General features: G+C 35.9%; 1 protein-coding gene across 1 annotated transcript; it reads right to left on the bottom strand.

Annotated features, from left to right (window-relative positions):
- Positions 1 to 135: 135 nt before the first annotated feature.
- On the bottom strand, positions 136 to 11,140 carry LOC114750911 (B3 domain-containing protein Os07g0563300; the record flags this gene model as incomplete). The annotated part of the gene is made up of 9 exons (XM_028939551.1): positions 10,806 to 11,140; positions 4,575 to 4,656; positions 4,358 to 4,456; positions 2,627 to 2,939; positions 2,200 to 2,539; positions 1,992 to 2,088; positions 1,178 to 1,352; positions 726 to 805; positions 136 to 209 (listed from the first exon to the last, which is right to left on the bottom strand). Coding segments are annotated over exons 1-9 (1,394 nt in total), but the record flags the coding sequence as incomplete, so codon positions are not given.
- Positions 11,141 to 16,661: the final 5,521 nt, after the last annotated feature.

Here is a 16,661-nt window from a genome sequence, read left to right as displayed (position 1 = left end):
TCCCCAGTGCTTCTTTTGCTATAATCCTGATTTGTCAACTTTGGACCATGAACTAGGATCCAATTCAACACCTACATAGCACATGAAAATACAACCGAATTGGAGAATTTCTTAATTATGTACATTATCAGTTACATCAAGATTAATTTTGCACTACTAACATCACCGTGTGTAGAATATCCATTTCCAGTCTTGGTTGTTTCGTTGTCCTGCCAAAATGAAATACAAAGCCAATATATGTAAGTTTTCCGTTGAAAGTCCAAGAATCCTGCAAACGCTGCATTCATGGATAAGTTATGTGTGACAAAATAACCAAAAAGAAAATGCACTGCTATATCAAATTGAAGCCTTCTTTATTTATTATAAAATATTTACAATCAGATTTTAGCCACAGTTAATTAGTTACTAGCTGAAGTCCAAATCTGGCATAATTTAAGGCATTAAGTTCCCTGGGGCATTTTAAAACCTTCAGTCTATAAACCTTGTGGTTTATGGTGTGCCTAGGTCCTATTTTCAGGACTTCTCTAGTTATCTTCCATGCAATTCAAAGGGCGAAAATCATTTACAATCTTAAAAACAATTTCATGCGATAATTTTCAGTAAAAGCACCTAGCTGAAGTTAAATTAGTAAGAAGGCTCTCAATTAAACATATAATTGACACCCTACAAAATGTAATTACACGTAGAAGAATATCATTATACTCGGACATGGACCAAGGTCATACCTGATCAGATTGGGTAGCACTTGAAGCCTTTCGAAATCCCATGACCAACCTCCCCTCTGGCTCCAACCGACTAAATGTTACTGCAGAAATAATTTCAAATCAGCCACAAAAGACAAAACAAGATAATTTCAAATCCTAATCATTACATCATAAGACAACAGGAATCAATGCAGGCTTATCTTTGATTTTTAAATCTAGTAAGAACTGATTACCTGTAGACAAGCATAATTAATGTAGCACTATTATGCTTTTAACACAAAACATATTGTATAGTAAAAATATCCTGTGAATTAAATGAAGCAGAATTAATTTCAGCGGAAGAACTCTAAATTAGATGAGGGATGGCTAGGAAGGTTTAAGCCATTTCAACGCATGAAAATGCTGTAAGCAAGAACCAGGAGTATTGAATCATATATTCCAATACATGAGTTGCCTTCAGCATGGCATGTTACCTGTGTCACCAGCTTGCAATTGCATGGACTGTATGCATGGAGTTACGCCTTCTAAAACATACATTCTACTGTTATTGTTGGGCCAAAAGCGAAATTGAAATATCCATTCCTTGCCTTTTGCATCAAGGATTTTAAGTGGCAACCCTTCAGGCTGAGAAATTTGTGGAAAGTAGGCCTATCACATGGGAAATTACATAGCATTATGCAATCTTTGATTGGATTATACTGAAGCCCATGAAATAATGGCACTGAAACACACATCAATCCAAAAATGATTAAGACTCTTACTATTGAAACTGCACTTGAATAACAGCAAGGACACTCAAATATTTTTTGAAAAATTACAGGTATATGATATATCATGCTATGTATTAGACACTATTCCTGAATCCTGATCCTGTGAATGCAATCTCACCAATCCAATTTTCTCCAATCATCACTATCCTCATGACTTTCCCAGCAAAAGACAACGAAAAATACAGCATTCTACAACAAGACCCTACAATGATAATTAGCACCTGAGTTGGCTCCATATGCTAATGGACATGTGACGCATGTCAAGCAAGCAGCAAAACATTGTGTAGTATGCCTTGAGAAAACATCTAATGGGACACGACAAAACACATGGACAGTGGGAAATCCAAGCATTTTGAAGTGTCATGTCATGTTTTACTAGCATGCCATACACAGTGTACAATCATAATTCCCTTTTACAAATTTCAGTTTACCTTGAACATGAAGCATAAACTATAGTCAATCCAAAGGTACCCTTTTCCCCTACTAATTGTTCAAAGAAAGAAACCTCTTGACTAACCTCAGCACATTTTTTTGGTAGCACTAGACGCCCAATTCGCCCAGCATCACTAGCACTCAACGTTTTTTGGAACAATGGAGTTATAACAGAATTAGAGCTGAAACAATGTCAAGGCTCCCTAACTTTCTTAATGGTAATCAGACAAAACTGGAGAAGATGATGCATTAGAGTTATGGATTAACACACTAATTTACAATATATAGGATACTCGAGAGATATCTGGTGTAGCTCCTGATCAGTGCACCGGGGCCAGTACCGGGGCAATAGCTGGTTCCTTCCTCGGGCGTCTCCTCTGGGCCGTCCATTTCGTGCCTGTGATTCACCTGATGAATCAAGTGCAACGTGTACAGGGCCACTAAATTGCTTTCCATGGGGAGGTGGAGGAGTTTGTTGTGGATGACTTCCAGTTACCCCAATTTGACCATTTCTTTCATTTTGATGTGCATAAGGTACAGTCAGACCAAATGGTTGGGTTGATGAATCCTCCTTCAGAGAAGTTTGCTGGCACATATTCAAGCATGAACTAGACTTTTCATCATTCCGCATTCCTGAAACATCGCAATCATGGTAAATAGCCATCTTAATAACATTCTTCATTCTCTCCCATCTCACCAAAGAATATGCAAAATTCTTACCATTTATAAACATCATTTCCCGTGTGCCAATCTTTACATTCCAATTAGCTGGTATTCCAGAAAGATCGTCACTTTTCTTTTCCAGAGATGAGGCAGATATCCTCTCATTTCCATAAATATTGTCAACACTAGATATTTCAACTACAGATGGCATATCCGGGTGCCGGTCAGATGAAGAATTTGTATTGAACAAACTGGGAGCTTGCTTCCATGGTACAGGACCAGATCCAGCTAACTGACTCCAATTTTTTGAAGACAGGTCTCTAAAACGACTTTGAAGAGAAAAAGGTGGTGACCAAGGTAGACTAGGTGGCTGAGATACAGACAACAAAATATAAAGTCAGTGTGCAGATGTTATATCCAAATAGACTATATGAAGTCTGGGCAACAGCCTTTTTTTCTTAAGGAAAAAAAAAAAAAAAAGAGGGAGAAAACCTCAAACAGAAGCTTATCTGCTCATGGAGAAGTTGAAGATTAAGAAATTTAGTTTACACAAGAAATTGCAGGAGAACAATATCTTTTAAGTGATAATCTTTTTCCCTTGAGTTAACTTTAGGGAGAAAACGGAGCAAAAGCCTATAGTAGATCAGTATATGAAAAAATGAACATCACAACACTATGACAGATGAAGCATCTTTAAAAGATGCACAAACGGGCAATAAAAATGGAAAGAAAGGGGGGATTGTGCTTCAAGATAAGTGTCAATGAGTGATGTCTCAATAACTGACACATCTTGAATATAATTTTATTTCCACAGACTTAAAGTCAGAATCAAATAAAGAGATCAAGGGAACAATAATGCATGCAGTAAGTTTATCCCTGCATACTAACACTACATTTATAATAATTGATTCCAATGAAATCAACAATTTCTTAGCTCATTGCCAGACAGAAGAAAAGATTTCAAGCTCCAACATCTTATAAATATATGAATGGCGATCACAAACAATACCTTTCTATCTCACATGCTTGTCAAATGAATGGTCAATATCCTTTTCAGATTAACTGGCTAAAAATATTTGGTTCGCTAAGGAGAAACTTATTTTCTTCTCCAATAATAATACAATTTAACAGTTCTTGAGGTCATTTGGCAGAAAACAGTGTGAAACAGAGATGGCGATTGGCGAACACTAACTTGTCACATGATTTATCTGGAACTCTGATGGGACATCTAGCTAGATTTATTTCATGTTTCGGTAATTTTCATGTTTTTAGCAACTTCTTTATGTTTTAAGTGATTTCTTTTACTAAGTTTAGGTTTTCTTTCACTTTGGGTTTAAGTTGTTGCATCAAAGGCTCTAATAAATGGCTGTAAATTATTCTCAATGTTGGGCTTTTGATTAATTGAAGTTGAGACTGGTTATTATGTTCCAAATTTCTCCCTTCTCCCTCTATCTCTCCAAACCCCCATCCCCCTCTCCTTTCCTTCTCCCACATCACACTGACTGACAGACCTTAATCTTCCTCATGCTTTGCCTCAAACGGTCAATGTCCCTTCCAGATTAACTGACAAAGCAATACTTGCCTTGCTTTCATACAGGGAGAAACCTTTTTCTTCTACAATAACAATACAATGAACAGTTTCTGAGTTCATTTGATAAGAAAGAATGTGAAATAAGGATGCACATAACACAAGTATCAGGCAGATTAAATCATGCCATAATAAAACGAACAAAAAGTGAAGAAATGAAAAACTACCATCAATATGCTTAGAATGAAAGAAAAACCAACCAAAATAATACTCTTCCTGGCACATGCAATGCATTCAATGCCTCCAGGATCCAACATCATAAAGGCTGTACTTGAAACGATACACCCACAGTGAATCCCCTGTAAAGGAAGACTCATCATCAGATAAAAGTTCCAGACTCAACGTGGGGGACACATGTCAAGTTATATGGCATTTAGCAGATATAAAGCAATTGAACCCATTACAATTTAAACTCACCTTCCCACATGTCTCACAAGTCCTCCAACCAGAAGCTTTTGAATGATAAATGTCACAGAACCTTCCTTCCTCAAAAGCAGAACTAAGTGTCACAGAAACAAAACCAAAACTTACAAAGGGAATGACAATAACATGCATAGCATATAGAATGAAATCAGAATAAAAAAATTGAAGGATCAATGGGCATGATTATTTTAAATAAGGCCAATTCACTCCTCTGCCCAGATGCATTAACATGTATAAACCCCAAAAAAAAAAAAAAATCAGTTATTTATTTCCAGCATACACAAACAACCAAGAAAAAAAAATACAAGCGAGCAAGAAGAAAATTTGTTTGACCTAATAATATGTGGGTTCTATTGGCCATCTGGAGCCCATTTTGGCCAATATATATTCCAGTAAAAAAAAAAAAAAAAAAAAAGGAACTACAATGTTCAACCAGAAGAAAACACACATAAAAACATGCCCACATGCATGGAGTCCTCCTTATCAGTTGAATGAACTAATATATCAGCTGCATCAACAAATCTTCTCTGCAGCTTAAAAAGTTTCTACTACCCGCCGAATGGCATAATTACAACAACAACAAAACCTTATCCTACTAGGTGGGGTCGGCTACATGAATCGCATGACACCATTGGATTCTATCCAAAGCCAAATCTTTGGATATATTGTTAATTGAAATATCTCGCTTAATGACTTTATTAAGTTTTGTTTTCGACCTTCCTCTACTCTTTTTTAGAAGACTCTATACAGTTTGATCAACTCTTCTCACCGGCACGTCCTATGGCCTTCTTTACACGTGACCAAACCATCTCAATCGGTTTTCTACCATTTTCTCATCAATACCAGCCACTACAACCTTTCCTCGTATATGTTCATCACGGATCTTGTCTTTTCTTGTATGACCATACATCCATCTCAGCATTCTTATCTCAACAATTGCCACTTTATGTTCATGTTGTCCCTTTAAAGCCCAACACTCACTCCCATATAGCATTGTTGGTCTTATAACAGCGTGCTAGAACTTTCCTTTGACCTTATTAAGTACTTTCCGATCACAGATAACTCCTGTCGCTTTTCTTCATTTAAACCACTCAACTTGAATTCTATGAATAGCATCTCCATCAATTTCACCATCTTTTTGGATAATTGATCTCAAATATTTAAACTTTTTCACTTGTGGAATGACTTGATCTCCAATTTGACCTCTAAATTTGTTCTAACTTGTCTCTTATAAAAAATGCAATACATATATTCTGTCTTGCTTCTACTCAAACTGAAACCCTCGATTCTAAGGTTCTTCTCCATGTCTCAAGTTTAGTGGTAATCTCTTCTCTTGACTCAGTCAATAAAACTAGTTTATCAGCAAAAAGTATGCACTTTGGATTTTTTTTTTTTATTTGCTCACTTAGAACATTGATAACTAAGTTAAACAAATAAGGGCTCAAAAATAATCCCTGATGTAGGTCAATCCTTATAGGAAAGTCCTTTATCTCACCACCCGGCATTCAAACACTAGTTATGACCTCCTCATACATGTCTTGTATGATTTTGATATAAGCGACACGCACACCTTTCTTCTCCAAAGCTCTCCAAAGCATTTCTCTAAGCACTCGGTCATGAGTTTTTTCTAAATCAATAAAAATCATATGCAAGTCTCTTCTATGGCTTCGATATTTTTTCATTAACCCCCTCAATAAATAAATCGCTTCTGTTGATCTTCCTGACATGAACCCAAACTGGTCTCCAATCTCAACCTATGTTCTATCACCTTCTCCCATAATTTCATAGTATGACCCATGACCTTAACCCCTCTGTAGCTAGTACAATTCTGGATATCTTCTTTATTCTTATAAATAGATACTAAAGTACTTTTTTTCCAATCATCAAGCATTTTCTTGGAGCGCAATATCTCATTAAATAACTTAGTAAGCCATAGCACACCATCTTCACCCAGACATTTTCAAACTTCAATAAGAATACCATTAAGTCTAACTGCTTTATTGTTTTCCATTTTCTTGAGAGTTTCCTTAATTTCAGCAACTCAAATTCTTCAATAAAAAGCTAAATTGTGTTCCTCTTCTCCAATTGTCAAATCTTCAAACTCATAAGTCAATCCTTCACCCCCATTATTAAATAGCTTATAAAAATAGGCTTCCCATCAATCTTTAATATCACTATCAATAACCAAAACTCTACCTTCTTCGTCCTTTATGTATCTTACTTAGTCCAAATCTCTTCTTTTTCTTTCTTTATTCTTTGTAGTCTTGTAAATCTTGCATTCCCCAGCCTTAGTCCCTAAATCGTTATAGAACTCCTCAAAAGCTCTAGAACGTGCTTCACCCACTGATCTCCTAGTCTCTTTTTTGGCTAAACGGTACCTTTCCCAATTTTCAGCATTATTATACAAATGTATTGCTTTAAAACAACCTCGCTTATGCTTGATTTTCTCTTGCACATTCTCGTTCCACCATGTCTCCTTATCTCGCCAACCACGACCTTTCGATCAACCCAAAATTGTTTTAGCAGCCTTCTGGACCTTCTTAGTCATTTCTGTCTACATAAGATTAGCATTTCCTTGTAGCTCCCAAACCCCTTCCTTTAAAAAAGTCTATTTGAAAGTCTCTTGCTTCTCTCCTTTTAACTACCACCATTTGACCCTTGGGGTTGACATTTATTGGCGCTTTTGTTTTACACACATCAAGGACCAATACCCCCTGTTGTGCTGTCACGCCATCTCCAGAAATCACTTTATAATTTATGCAAAATTTTCTATCAGGATTCCTTACCAAAAAGAAATCAATCTGCGACCTCGAGATTCCACTCTTGTATGTCATTAAATGCTCCTCCCGCATCTTAAAACAAGTGTTAACAATCTTGAGGTTGTACGCGAGGGAGAAATCAATAATAGTTTACCCTTCATTATTACGCACTCCAAAACCCATACCACTGTGAGCCCCTACATACTGTCCTGCTCCTTTATCAACATGTCTATTTAGATCACCACCAATAAAAATCTTTTCCACGAGTGGTATGTTTTGAATCAAACCCTCTATATCCGTCCAAAATTTCTCCTTAAGATGGACATCTGCCCCTACTTGAGGTGCATAAGCACAAACCACATTGATAGTATCTCTCCCCATGATTATTCTTAAAGAAATGATTCTGTCTTCTATCCTTTTGACTTCCACCACATTCTATTTCCATTCATTATCAACGATAATACCAACTCCATTCCTTATGCCTACCTTTCCCGTATACCAAAGTTTGAATCCATTAGTAAATTCGAAAGCCTTCTCTCCAACGTATTTAGTTTCTTGGAGCCACAAAATATTAATCTTCCATTTGTCCATTATTTTCACCACCTCCCTTGATTTACCATATAGGGTCCCGATGTTCCAAGTGCCAAACCTGATCTTGCTTTCATGAACTAACTTTTTAACCACCTCCGTCCATAAAAGTGCGATAGCCCTTGCTCATTTAACACTACATTCGGGCGACAATGCGACGGCTCTTGCTCACTTCTCATTGTACTCGAGCCATATAACGCGTTACTTTCGCAACGACCTAGCAGTAGCACAATTTCTTTGTGGATCCATATCATAAAAGATTCGACAGGATTTTACGTTAGCTGTTGATGGCCTAACACAACCCTCCTTCTTTACCCGGGCTTGAGACCAACTATGCAACATAGGCTGAATGGCACAATTATAAAATTATAATTCTTATGAGGGAATTTTTTTAGTTCAACAATATAGAGAACCAATAACATATCATTACATAATTTTGAATGCTGCTTTGATGGCTAATAAAACTGTGGAGGATACTAGTTGCCATAAGCAGACAAGTCTGTTGTTCAAGTTGGATCATGAAATGACCTATGAAAGGGTAGATCAAGGTTCCTTAGATGAAGCTTTTAGCAAAGAGTTTGAGGATAAATGGCAACAATGGAACAAAGGTTGCCTTTACTCTATGGTGTCCACAAGGTCTTAGTATCAAGGTCAGCAAAGAGCAAGGTGAGGCAACCTCGTTTTTCTCCATTTCTGCTAACCCTTGTTGTGCATGTGCACATAAAACCATAAAATGGTGTAATATCATGTGGCCAAGAAAGAAATCACTTAGAGAAACTATAAAGTGACTAAATCAATCCGCGTACTGCTTAATTCACATAATCACTCTTGTACACATTTTATCTCTAATTATACACAATTAACCAATTAACAGGCGTCAAAAGCCTAAGATTAGATATAGAAATATATGAAATAATAGGATTTATCAGGGTGTTCTATGTTTCAACATGAGCTTCATAGATGTAGGGTCTGATGAAACATTTGGACTTTGGTTGAGAGGGCTGAGAGTTTGCTCACATAAAATGACACTATTCATTGTCTTTCTAAAGGTAGAAATAGCGTTTTGATCACCCATCCCGGGTTCAAGCCTTTAAACTATGTTTGAATCAATGTGTTACAAGGGAACGGGGCCAAATGGATAGATAGAAAGTTAGCCCTATTTGGGAGATTTTATAAAAAAGGGAAAAGGAGGAGACAGTCAGGCAATTTAGTTTACTGTTTTATCCTTTTTCTTATATACGTAGTCACAGTCAAATAGGGCTTATCTTGGGAATTCAACGGATATGCCTCGTTGTTCCTACCATTCACCCCTCCTCTCCGAAACTACCAAATCTTAGTGGTTTTAAGCCTAAGTTAATCTTGCTAAATGTGGCCTGGTTAGTATTTCAATAATGTGTTGCAAGCATCATAGCTAGGTACCAAGTTGTTTATCTTTACGGTGGCCCTTCATCTATCTAGGAGTCCCTTTGCTGGCAATCCCTCATGCATGCTTCGGGATCTAATGGTTCAGACAATAACCAAGATGCTTGACATTTATCACAAATCCTCTCTGCTGCCTTTCTTTGCTCAGGAAACCTAATGAAATAGTTGAGAAAGTTAACGCATCCAAGTTGGATATTCTATGGCCAGGTTTTGAGGATGGTGAGAGATATCATCTAGTAAGCTGGAAGGATTGTCACGAGTAAAAATCAATTTGGGGTCTTAAACATCAAGTACTAGACCATGTAGTTAATCCTCCGTGACAAGAAGCAGTAAACAGTAAACAAACTGCATGCTAAACTGCTGAAAATCCTAAACTTGATCAGTACCAGTCATGCAAATCCTTGGAAAGCTAGAACTGTTAAAAACTGCCTTCCAAATCACTAGTATTTTTCCTACTTGCAGTCTAAGATGGCCCAGAAACATACTCTCCTAATGGAAATATAGAAAATTTTACAGAAGCGTTCCTGACTACTTAGTAGCATTAGTGACAAGGAGAACTAAATGTGTCAATTTCAGTTGCTGGATACTTTCGTCCTGTTTTCTATTCATCTCTGTTCTCTTCATAGTAATGCAAAATAAATAAAGATGCAGTTTCACAACTAAAGGATTGGGTTATTGACAGAGCACGATGGCGTCGTGTGATTCATGTAGCCGACCCCACCTAGTGGGATAAGGCTTGTTGTTGTTTGTTTGTTTGTTTCACAACTAAAGTTGTTTTGTTTTACATTCACGAAGCAATCCAAGAGCAACCGAGCAGAAAATGAAGGCAAAACAACATTGTTAGTGTCACCTCAAGGAATAGTATGGTACTAGGGCCCAACCGCTCCAGAGTAAAATATATTCGAAAAATTATAAATAAAATAAAAATGGAAAAAAAGATATTCCGGAGGAAGTAAAGAATTTCGTCCCAATATCATGCCAAATGAAAAGGGGAACTACAATCCAGTGACAAGGTTATGACTGAAAACAGCTCCTGCCCTTGTAAGGGATGCCTTGAAGTCAAATTCCAGAAAACTTGAGACTAACCGCAACATTTTTAAAAACATTAAAGGAGGGCAAAAGATCCAAACTTGTTATTCAAATTTTAGACTTGCTGCTGCTAAAATAGAAGAGACCCACGCATTAATAACAAAGCCACTATCAAATTTCACTCCTTTGGTAAAAGTGATACGCAATACAAAACAAGCAAAATGCACACTTTCGCCATAACAGCCATTCATACGGCAAAATTTTAAAATAGAGAAGCTGGAAACAAAAGCGATAGCAAAACCCAGAAAGCTCGAGTAGTCCCAATCTTGCACATAGCGAGCCACATAAAATTTGGTAAAAAAAAAAAAATCTAAACATGACCCAAAAAAGCACACTGTTTGAGTCAACAAAATAGTAAATTAGTCACCCGCATCGATCACAGAGCTCAGCGAAGTCTCCAGTACGGAGTCTCCAACCCTTCTTAGGTCTGTCTGACTTCAATTCTTTACACTCGGAATTGTAGCAGACCTTTGACGAGGAAGAAGAACCCACAGTGGCCATTGGAACTCAAGGACGTAAATATCAAGCCGAAGAAACTGCGGAAGACCTCAGCTTGATGCGTGAGGAAGGCCAGAAAAAGCTCAAATGGTTGGTGCGTCCTGATCTGTAATCATGGGCGTGAGAGGAGGGGGCGAGGAGGTTGAAGAAGGGTTTTGAGAGAGAAAAATGCTCTCTTTTTTTTTTTTAAGGGGGCCAGTGAGGTGAGAGAGAAAGTGGGGCTCGTTGCAGTAACAGTGTGTGTGAGACCAAGAAGAGAGAGGGGTCGCGCTTGCGTGATATGAATATCTACGGTAAGTGTGCGCAAGAAAAGAAGCATTTATTCGGCGTCGTCGCTTCTCTCCTTTTCAAAACTTTTTCTTGCTTACCATGGGATTTGCATTGGGTGCTCATCAGGTGATGAGCACCCAATGCTCATCACCCATCTGGACCATCCAGATTAGATCTGGACGGTCCAGATTTATTTTTATTTTTATTTTTATTTTTTTAAAAATAATTATTTTAATAGGTATAAGATAAAAAATAAAGATAATCTCATAACTATCATTTTTTAAAAATATAATTTTTTCTATTTTAAAATAATTATTTAATAATATTAAATCTGGACCGTCCAAATTAAATCTGGACGGTCCAGATTGCTCATCAGGTGATGAGCATTGGGTGCTCATCACCTGATGAGCACCAAATGGGAACCCATGTTCGTCCCTTCTCGGTGTTGGCACTCTTCTAAATTATGGAAACAGTTATCTACTCTTACCTAATCCCATCTTCAATTCTCAATATCCCAATCTCAATCTGCGATTATTCCCCCTCTTCCAATTACTTTTCCTTCTATGCACACTGCACTTTGACACAAAACTACTTACACTTTGCCAGTATTTTATTATTCTGACAATAATATCAATTAAAATTTTATACATGTTTTTTCAATTAACCACGTGCATCTTTCTATCAAAAGTAGTCTGTTCAAGTCATTATGTGACTTGAATGTTGGCAGTTTCTGCCAACATGGTTTTATGCATATTGATATAAATTAAAAAAATAATTAATGCCGTAGATCTGTCAAGCTTTTTTGTCATATCCTTAGGAGGATTTAAGTTAGGATACACTTTATCTCATCTTTGCTATTGGAAACTGTGTTAAATATAATTGATGTGAATAAAAAATAATGAATAAAAACATTCCTGAATAAATTGGTCAATAACATACCTTAAGGTTTTTATTATTATTTTTGCACTTGACATATGGAAAGGGGGGAATAAATTAAAATAAAGAAAACAGCGCAAGAATCGGGCTTATTTAGGAACGAATCTCCTGAATACTTACGTACACCAGTTCAGCCTCCCGCGCATGAAACCTTAGTTTCGCTAAATACTTATCCATTACCTGTTTAATAAAAATGCTCGTGTGGGATGGGTCGGAATATTTTTTATAATTTAAAATTAAAGAAAACACAAGGGGGTGTTGGTGAGAGGTTAAAGGGGTGTTTGGATGGAAACCAAACCATGATTTTAGAAGTGATTTTACTGTCTATAAAGTAAATATGTGAAGGAATTTATCTCGATTTACGAAAAAATATTTCTTAAAAGTATTTTTCAGGATATCCAAACACCTTTTAAATTTGAATGCGGGTTGACTGGTGCCGGGGATTGTGGTGTGGCGTGTCTGGCTGCGAGATATTTACGACCCGAGAATAGCCCACGTGAATTAAGCGGGGACGCGGCGAGTGAAGTTGAAGGCGAGGGAGCATGGCGCGTGGGCGTGAATCTGCGTTGAATGTGATTTTGCCAAATGATCGTGCATGGCCCGCTCATGTCATGCAATCACGTAGTCGCAAGGCCCCCTTCCCAATAGGTGCTCGGCTCCGGCGTCCTGGTCCACGCGCTTTGACAAGTTCACTTCCCAAGTCATCATACTTTCCGCCAATCCTTTTCTTTTTCCGTCCTGTACTTCTGTTTTCCTCCCCCCTCCTCCGCGCTCCTTTTTCCATTTTTCTCCGTTTTACACAATGATTAAAGAACCGGAACGGACCGGACGGTCGGACCGGTTGAACCGTCGCCCGGACTCGTTAACGGCTCGGTTTGGACCAAAAAACCGTTCACATAGTTAAGCCGGATTGGACCGGAGTTGAGCCGTTATTAAGCCGGAAACCGGAGTTGGACCGGGAACCGGAACGGTTTTCAGAAAACCGGACGGTTTTTTTAGCCTGACTGAAAAATAATAAAAAATTTTAAAAAAATAGAAGAAAAATAAAAAAAATTGATCCCCTTAAATATCCTAATATATTTTTAGACTATTTATAACCATATAGTATTATTTCATTGAAAATTTCATATATTGTGGTGTTAAAATCGTGAGTCGCTAGTCTTTTTGTTTCGATATTTGGTCTATCTTTTAAAAAAATATGTTGATTTGAATGAATTGATAATTTGTAATATCATTAAATATTTTAAACATACATAAATTTAAATATATAAGGTTTTAGTCCATTTTCAATGATTTCATTATAATTTTAGATTATTTAAATGCATTTCTAAATTATTTAATAATTTGATATTTTTCATATATACTAATTATATGTATATAATATTGTTTTAAATTAATTATTGCGTCACCGGTCTGACCAAACGGTCCGACCGATCCGACCGATTGAACCATAACCCGTTGATCTTTCCGGTTCGACTTCCGGTCCGGCTTTTAAAACATTGGTTTTACATGACGTTTTGCGTTCAACAACAGATCTCTTTTTCCATTCCCTCCCCTGTCTTTAACTTTATTACGAGAGACCGCGGATGGATATATACAGTGTGGATGTATGACAAATTAGCAACAGCTATTTTCATGGGTCATCACGAACCCTTAAAATTTTCACATTTTACATATCATGATTTATGTATAGTATTGACGTGTCTTTATATATATACCATCTCTATTTCTTGATATTAGTAAGATACTTTAAAAAAGACAATACATATTTATTATAATCAATTTTTTGACTTAAATATTTATTACTCCTCCGGTCCTTAATATAGGACCCAATTATTGAGTTGGTTTTGGTCCTAAATATAAGACCCATTTCTCGTATTTATCAATTTTCTCTAAATTACCCCTATAGATATTTCTTCAACCATAATCAAATAGAAGAAGGAGATGGGTATTAAAAAAGATGATTATGGTGTTTTAGGAAAAATGTGTCACTTTTCTTATAATTAATTAACTTACCTAACTTCCTTAATCTAATCAAATTAGTTAAATGGGTCTTATATTAAGGACCGGAGGAGTACAATTAATTAACTTAACTAATTTTTTTAATCTATTCAAATTAATAAATCAGTTCTCATATCAAGTATCCAAGGTAGTATATAAGTTTGGAGGTACAAATTCTAATTTTGCAAGCTCAATTTTCATCCAATAATTCTTGTTTGGCTCCCCCCCCCCCTCTCTAATTTGAGTTTTATTGCTCGAACCTTGATTTTTCCAATGTACGTAAGTCGAATGTTTGCTTTTACCAAACCGGACTTCATGAATAGAGTTTTCCCAGCACTATTTTCAATAACTCATCCAAACATGTTTGACCTTTTGAAATTTCTTTTATCATGCATAGACATAAATCAGAAAAAAAAAATTGGAGAAATTTTTTACATTCAAAATTTATATTGATAAGAATAACTTGAATTAAACCACCGCACTTTGTACGTACAAAGTTTGTAAGGTATTAATATAGCCTATTTATAACAATTTATTAAGTATTTATTATCATAAAATTTTTAATGGAGGAATTTTTCTCAAGTTTTCATGTAAATTACGAATAGATAATTAGATACATTTTTTTTTAAGTAATTAGACAATGCAGCTTAGGTCAAATCTAGTCTGGTCATTCTTTAATTAAAAAAATTGACGTTTTATTTAACGCGTGTATGTGGGCGCGTGAGATGTTGACCTCCACATTTTATTCATATAATTAAATTCGAATACGTATGCACGTAACACGTTAGTATATCCCGCAATTAAGTTATTGGATTGACAGGGTTTTACGTTATTGACCCGTGGGGATAATTATTATTTATAGAATCATTAATTATAATGATACACTTTACTAAATATAACAATTATCCTCTTCTGCATGGGGGAGTAGTTAATTACGTGTTACTCTATCAGTCAAAAAAATCAGAGATAAAATTAGAAATAAACCAGAATAATCATTTCAAAATTAAATATTGAATTGTATATTTATGTATCTATGCGTCCCAGTGAAAAGGAAAGCAAAGAAAAAAACACACACAAAAGCACACAGCCAATTATCCACCCGTGTAGAATACGCAAAGTTAGCAAAAAGTATCATGATTCTCTGTTGGTTGGGAGAGCAGAAACTTTATGTAAATAATAAGAAAATCCAAAGGAATTTGATCAAGGAGACTTATTAAGTTGGGAAATGAAATGCATGGTACTTCGAACGCCCTTGTGTAATTTTCAGGGTTTTGGATATTATGATGAAATTACTCTCTAAATCCGTTTTTAAAATAGCTAACTTAGCTTTAAGATTCGTAGATATTGAGGAAGTAGATAAAATTAGTTATTGTCTTAAAAATTTCAGTTCATTTCCAATTTTATTCATAACTTATTAGAGATATACTCCGATCCTTTAACTTTATTTATAAGCAAAAGGAGAAGGATTTTCTTAATCCTAATATCACATCATTGAATTTGTAACATAAATGTACTATTTTACTTTTTATGTATTATTGTGCGGTATATTATGACTTTCTTAAACAGGGGTAGGGTTAAAAATTGTTAAATTTCAAAACATACTTAATACTCCTCTTGTCCTACTTATGAGGCAAAGAAATAGAAAAATTTTTGGTTCCATTTATAGGACAGAAAGAGAAACTTTTAATACGAATGTACTCCTCCGGTCCTAAATATAAGACGTCTTTTGTAATGTAAATTATACTATAAAAGAGTCTTATTACACTACAAGAATGGTTTTATATTTAAGACCAGAGGAGTACAATTTTATCATTCATTCATTATTATATTAACTTTATTCTTAATGTATATAATGTATATTAAATAAGAATATAGCTAGAGAGCTATTAAATTTTAAAAGAAAGTTAATAAATTTTTTTTTGTTTATATAAAATCTGTTGAAATGACTTGTAATAAAATTTCATAAGGCATTTTCCATTGAAAAGGATGATAAATTATCAAACGTGGCTCGTGTGCTGGGGGCGGGGAATTGGATAAGGAAAGAGAGGTGAGGAAGTCAGAGGAAGCGACAAAAAAGGGAAGAGAGAGAGAGAGAGGGGAAATGGGGAGGAGGAGCGTTGAACGTAACTAATGGGGAGAGGACAAATTGAGCAGAGCGGTAATCGGCATCATTTGTGGAGGAAATGTTCAACCAAATTACTATACCATTCCCTCTTGTCCTTCCTTCCTATTATTATTATCCACAGTCCATTATCTGTTAACTCTAATTAATTCTCTAATCAATTCATTAATTAATTAGTTATGGGAGGCTAAACTTCTGACACCTCAAATCTTGTCTTTCAATATTATAGGGGGCAGTGTATGTAGAGAGAGAGAGAGTAGTTTCTAGTTATGTAGCGTGTTGGTATGGAGTTTTGACATCATTTGACCATGATTTTTTCCATTAATTTCTTAATTATCTCTGTCATAATCATTTTATTTACATAAAAAGAAAGTGAGAGTGCAGCTCATTATTGCC

This window comes from Neltuma alba, unplaced genomic scaffold (assembly GCF_004799145.2).
Source record: "Neltuma alba isolate B1F8T4 unplaced genomic scaffold, ASM479914v2 tig00006683_pilon, whole genome shotgun sequence".
NCBI classification, from domain to species: domain Eukaryota; kingdom Viridiplantae; phylum Streptophyta; class Magnoliopsida; order Fabales; family Fabaceae; genus Neltuma; species Neltuma alba.
Note: the sequence above shows the minus strand (reverse complement) of the source record. Positions and strands in the feature narration are given on the sequence as shown.